The sequence below is a fragment of the Anoplophora glabripennis genome, unplaced genomic scaffold, assembly GCF_000390285.2.
Source record: "Anoplophora glabripennis isolate ALB-LARVAE unplaced genomic scaffold, Agla_2.0 scaffold26, whole genome shotgun sequence".
NCBI lineage: Eukaryota > Metazoa > Arthropoda > Insecta > Coleoptera > Cerambycidae > Anoplophora > Anoplophora glabripennis.
In genome coordinates, this window is record NW_019416261.1 from 1483581 (window position 1) to 1490306 (window position 6726).

The window sequence follows — 6726 nt, forward strand, 5'->3', positions numbered from 1 at the left end:
TTGTTTTTGGAAGTCAATGAAAAAAAAAAATTGGAATTCCTCCACTCAAAGGAATTTCCCCCATGAATTCTTCCAACTTCCTCTAACTTGCTCTTAAATTTTCAATAATTTAAAAAAACAAAAGTAAATAAAAAATCAACATAAAAATGTGTTATTTTTGCTCTATTTACAGTTACAATAATTAGATCAACTCTCTTTATAAAGAACTTTTAAGATCGTATTACTTGAATTACATATAAATAGTTATAGTAATATACAGTACGATTCCCAGGTGGAAAAAATCAGAGGAAGGTCATGCTGCAAATTTGCACGAAATCCATGACAAAATATTAATTATTTAGAAGTTACATGGTCTTGAAGCAATAAAAATATTTTTGGGAATAGCTCAGAAACGAATCAAATCAAATTGTATATGTAATAAGGTCATTAAATTGCATTTTTGAAAGATTTATAATCTATTTCACTCTGTAAATTTTACGTCAGTGAAAATAATTTGAATTTTAGATCAGATCGTGAAAAATACTACATAATTAAAAATTATCAATATAAAAACTTCTTTATTCTTAAATTTTGACATAATATGTAAATTTAAATAAAGAGTTTAACTGAATTGAATTTCAATTTTATTTTATTCAAACTAATCATATTCTATCCGATCCGCTATTACAATTTTAAAAATATCCTAAACTTAGTTTTCAAGTTGCCTGAATATAAAACACATATTTTTAAATCACTTTTTCTGGCTTATCTCCAATATTCACAGGCTTGCAAAAAAAAACACTTCAAAAAAGCTTTTTAAATAGCTGATTTTTATAGTTTTTGGGGTGGTAGATTCAAATTTGAACTCTGTTAATTTATATCATCCTCAGTTTAGTTACAATTCAATCTAGTTAGAGATGACAAAGTATTCTAAATATGCAATAAAAATGAAAAGTAATGCAACTTTTAACGTGGACACAAAACTTTAATTACTGGTTAGCGTTTGACCATCAAGCATGAGGTTTCCCAAGTTTACCTCATTCCCGCACAAGTCTCCTACTTCTGAATTAATCCTTGTAATTAAAATGAGAAGTAGAGATATTATTATTATTATTATTTTATTATTTATTTATTTATTGTTAATTATCATTATTATTATTATTAATTTAATAACAGTAAATTTGTCTGACAGTTCTTATACATTTGTGCATTTTTTAAAATAAGTAGTCTTTCGTTTTTGAGATAGACAAACTGTAAACGAAACAATTAGAAAAAAAAACTAGTGAACGAAAAATTGTATTTTTAAAATTTTTGAAGTTTACAGTGGCGGAAAAAAATTACCTAATTATTTTGCAACTAGTTTCCTATTCATATTAATCGCATTTACTATTTATGTTTAACGAAAACACAATTGTTTTATGCAGGGTGTGCCGAAATTAGGGGGCAATATTTCTATAATGTGTTCTATNGTAAATTTGTCTGACAGTTCTTATACATTTGTACATTTTTTAAAATAAGTAGTATTTCGTTTTTGAGATAGACACACTGTAAACAAAACAATTAGAAAAAAACTAGTGAACAAAATATTGTATTTTTAAAATTTTTGAAGTTTACAGTGTGGCGGAAAAAAATTACCTAATTATTTTGCAACTAGTTTCCTATTCATATTAGTCACATTTACTATTTATGTTTAACGAAAACACAATTGTTTTATGCAGGGTGTGCCGAAATTAGGGGGCAATATTTCTATAGTGTGTTCTATGTCGAAAAATATTACTTTTTCTTTAGATAAACGTGGGTCCAAAAATTCTTCCTAAGGAAGTTATAGGCACTTAATGGGGTCACTCTGATGAGGTTTTTTCTAAATAACTCCGAAACCAGTTGAGATAAATTTATGAAATTTGGTAACTAGCTTAACTCTTACGTGTTTAGTCCGCTACTAAAACGAAATTTACAAATTTTCATTACATACATTCCAAAACTGGGGGGGAGGGGGGTCAAATTTGCCATAACTTTTTTATACTTTCGACTTTTTTGACTCGACTGTAAATTATGAAATTTCAGCGTTTTTTAGTAAAAAACTCTTGGTCCATATTCGTAGAATGTTCCATTTTTATGTAAAATCCGTTTAAAAATAATGTTACATGTGTTAATCACCAGGAATCAAAATTGTCAATATTTTCTTTCGTAGCGGGTTGTGAAGATCAAACGTGTGTTTGGAGTCATTTACATTGAGTTCAGTTATATACTTTTTTTTTTCACAGGAATTTATTATTTTTAATAAATTATTATTTGACAAGTAAACAATTGAAATTATTAAATAGTAATACAATAAACTAATAAAAATAATGAAAACACTATTAATAAAACTTATCTTTATCTCAATAGTAATTTTTAGCTCAAAAAGATTTCCATTTTGCTGAATACATTTTTCAGCTAGACATCGAATTGCCCACGAAGACCTCAAAAATTTAAAATTATTTTGTCTTATTTGATTTGCAGCCAAATGGATACTATGTTGTAATTCTTCCAAAGGATTTATTTCTGTAGCGTAAACTACAGCCTTCATCCTACCCCACAGAAAGTAATCTAGAGGATTTAGGTCTAAAGATCGAGGTGGCCATGGAATGGGGCCACCTCTATCTATCCACCTGCCAGGAAAATGAGATCGTTTAACCAACTTATGACGTTATGGGTATAGTGAGGTGGGGCTCCATCTTGTTATAGTGTAACGTTAATCATATGTTTAACGGTGTATCTTCCAATAGTTCTTTTACATCATTTTGCAAAAATTAAGTATCCTTCTGCATTCGGACAAAGGGGAAACTGAATTAGTCCAAGTAGCTGGTCCTCTAAAATTTCTGCCACACATTTATTTTCAAAATTTGTGCGCCGTATTGCCTGTGGATTTTTTGTCTGACCAGAAATGGGTATTATGAATATCTGCTATCTCTAAATTCATAAAATGTGGCATTTTCGACTGATAACAATTCGCAAAAAGTAAATAACTGAACTGCCAATGCAAATCACGCCAAACGCATTTTTCTTATTCAAAACCCGCGACAATAAAAAATATGGACAAATTCGATTCTCGGTGATTAACACATGTAACGTTGTTTTTAAACGTATTTTACACAAAAATTGAACATTCTGCTACTTTGAACCAAGAATACCTATTTTTACTAAAAAACTTTGAAATTTCATACTTTCCAGTCAAAACTCAAAACGTCAAAGTATAAAAAGTTATAGTAAATGAAAATTTGTAAATTTCTTTTTAGTAACGGACTGAGCACGTAAGAGTTAAGCTAGTTACCAAATTGGTTTAGGAATTATTTAGAAAAAAACACCATCAGAGTGGCTCCTTTAAATGGCCATAACATCCTTAGGATGAATTTTTGGACCCACGTTTATGTAAAGAAAAAGTAATCTTTTTCCACATAGAACACCCTGTAGAAATATTGCCCCCTAATTTCGGGACGCCCTGTATATTGCTTTTCTAAATTATTTTGGGTCAACAACTACCGACGCTGACGCCGATGCTGGAGAGTTCATCTCGTGCTTAGAAATGTCTAAGAATTCGGAGTCCAACAAAGTTTAGATCATAGCATAAAAGTTATAAGGTGAAATAGCTTAGAAATTTTACGTACGGCTCTGAATAATTTTTTAATCACAAACTTGGGGCATAGCTACAATTTTTGTTTGGGGTGGGCCCAGAGCTGCAAACTCTATGGAGGCCTCCAAAAAAAACGATATGACAAAGATGATATTAGACCTTTTTTCTGGGGAGGACCGTACACACCCCTGCTCCCCCTATCTACACCCATGTTGTCGACCTTACTGCATAACCACAAAATATACAAAGAATATTCCGAGTTATTGTGAAAAATCATTTTATTTTTTTAACTTCAACAGCATGTAACTTTTAAACCTTAATAATTGGGCAGGGGTTTATAGGGCAAACTTGCCCTATTGTCTTTTTCTGTACTTGTAACTTACTTGTAATTGTTGCTATACCATATATCACGGAAGACATACTGTTAAAATATTTTGGTTTAAGATCAACTTTTCATTTCCCCCAATTTCTATGTGAATTCCTCTTGAATTCCTCCGACTTCCTCTGACTTTCTTGTGAATGCCTCCGACCTCTTTTGAATTCTCCTGACTTCCTTAAATTCCCCTAACTTTCTTAAATTCCCTTTAAATTCCTCCAACTTCTGAATTCCCCATGAATTCCTGTCCAATGTGCTCAAGCATGTACACATAGAATGAACCAATCTCACTAAATCTGTTTGCTATTCAGAGTAACACTTTATATGTAACTCACATTTTTACAAACCAAAGACTACCTAATGTAGTTTTCACTCAGTTCCAATTATCTTTTGATGTTCAAATTTCCAAGATTCCAAACAAACTCAGTATCGTAAACATATAAAAAGTCATTGAGTGAAGTTCCTATGATGTACCTTAGTAATGGGAAATAAATTCTTTTAGTGTTTTTTTCCACCTCTACATGCTAATTAATTTAGTTACATTTGTTCACTGTAGTATACGCGATAGCATACACGCCCGAAGCAAACAAACACATGAAGTGTAATATGTATATTGCTTAATTCAGTTTAAAACACAAAACTACATCGATTCAGTATGTCCATTTTAAAATTTTGTTTTTAATAATTGCTACATTACATGAGCAAAAGTGATAAAAGTGGATTATCTAAGATAAATCCAATTGCGAATAAGGTAGCATAGTATAATCGGCTACTTAAGCCCTTACAGTATCTGATAAAACAAATTCAAGTTTCTATAAAATGTCCAGATTTAATGTTACGTCCTGACACTGAACCTAACCTCTTCTTACCAGAGGAATTGTCTTTTCGACCCAAAATTGGACTGGAAGCGGTCCCCATATTTCTAATAAGACTTTTTAAACTTTTTCCTTGATTATCTATAATATTTTCTTGAGCTATTATGTAAAAGTCGTCAAGTAAATGGGGCGGTGGTTCAACTTGACATGGGGTAACACTACTTTCTGAGCCTTTATCTATTAAAAGAGCTAAGCGGTTCTTTAGGGATTCGTTCCTTTGTTCCAATTTACTAATTTTATTGGCATCCTCTTCAAAATGTAAAAGCGTTGGAGTAGGCATATACTAAACAAATATAAAGAATAAACATTACTGAATTCATTATTATTAAAATTACCTGGAATATGGAAGCAAGAAAATTATGCAGAGATACCAATAAGGTGTCTTGCCAATGCTTCGTAAAATGAAGAGAAAATGTAGGATTCTCTTCAGGATTTTTTATATATGGAAGTACTAAAAAAAAACAAGTATTAAACATGTAATGTGACTAAATTTAATTAAAAGCACATTACAGTTATGTATACATATCATATAGAATAGAAAACTTTAAAACAAATAACCAAGTTAAGAAAACATCTTCTAACTCAACAGATATTAGATTAGAAGTTTCCAAATTTTTTAATATAAAAGAACTTAAAATGAAGACACTTGATTTTAAAAATGAAAACAGAAATATAGACTATTAACTAATTTTACATTTAATATTTTCTTAAAGAACATTTTTTGACTTCATTTGATAAGATTAAAAAAACTGAATTTATTTAAATTTAGCTCAATACCTTTTAAACAAAGTAAATATATTTTTTTTAACGTTACCAATTCAAACTTACCAAACCAATCCTTCCATTCACTCTGATTTTGTAATTCTGGTGTCAGTTTCATAAAAAATTCCATAACCTTATCAGTTTTATTATTTACAACTGCATTGATTAAATACATTTTAAGAACAGCATTTTCTAATTTTTTAACACCTGAAACATTTGTGCAATACAAGAAATATCCAACTTATTTTTTAATAAATACCTGGAGAAAAGTGACTTTCCAGCTTTGTAAACATATGACTATCCAAGTGGCCCCACAATTCTCTAAGAGAATTGAAGTCATAATTATTTATTGTCTGCATTAACTGGTCTATTATTTTATCAACACGAAAACTTTTCTCTTTATCTACTTTCAATTCTGAATCAAAAGCTTTGAGTGTTGATCCAAAACCTCTAAACAATAAGTATTCGCGAATAAGCTCATCTGTAAACTGAATATGAGCCATTTTCAGAATCTTAACAATAAACTACATATAACAATTTATAATGAACCAGAAATAAATTATAAAATATTCAATTACGAGAACACTAAAATCATTGGCTTTTAACCTAAGTTAAAATGACATTTAATAAAATAATAAAAACAAACTTCAAACTTATTGCTTCAACCAACCAGAGTTGCCAAACATAAATTAAGAAAAGTCACTACTACCCACGGCGTTATAAAAATTCGCTCTAAATTGTTGGAATTAGAAAAATTTTTGTCAAGTTTAATGAATTTGACCGAATTTTCAACCTGGAAAGAAAAATTCTCTACTAGAGATGGGCGGCTCTCTGAGAAGGCTCTTCAGTTTTCGTACTGCGCGGACTGTAGCCCAGTAAACCAATTCCTTCTCAAAGACCCGCGCCGTTATTTTTAGCGTTAAGCGTGGCCTCGATAATAGAGAGATATTGGAGCGACAACTTGCATTAGTGCATGCGGTATTTAAGCGCAGTTGCAGCTGTCGTGCGCCGTAATAACGATAACGCCTGGTGTATTGTATTCTATGTAACCATATATAATATGGTTAGACAAAACCAATCAAGGTCATCAATATCAAACAACTACCCTAGGATGTTCAATA

The 6726-nt window shown here is 30.5% G+C and overlaps 1 protein-coding gene across 1 annotated transcript; it reads right to left on the minus strand.

Moving 5' to 3' along the window:
• Window positions 1–4563: 4563 nt before the first annotated feature.
• On the minus strand, window positions 4564–6234 carry LOC108905888 (WD repeat-containing protein 91). The gene is made up of 4 exons (XM_018708955.1): window positions 5865–6234; window positions 5672–5812; window positions 5179–5294; window positions 4564–5126 (listed from the first exon to the last, which is right to left on the minus strand). Exons 1-4 carry the CDS (start codon window positions 6106–6108, stop codon window positions 4773–4775), a joined length of 855 nt encoding a protein of 284 aa, XP_018564471.1. The 5' UTR covers window positions 6109–6234; the 3' UTR covers window positions 4564–4772.
• Window positions 6235–6726: the final 492 nt, after the last annotated feature.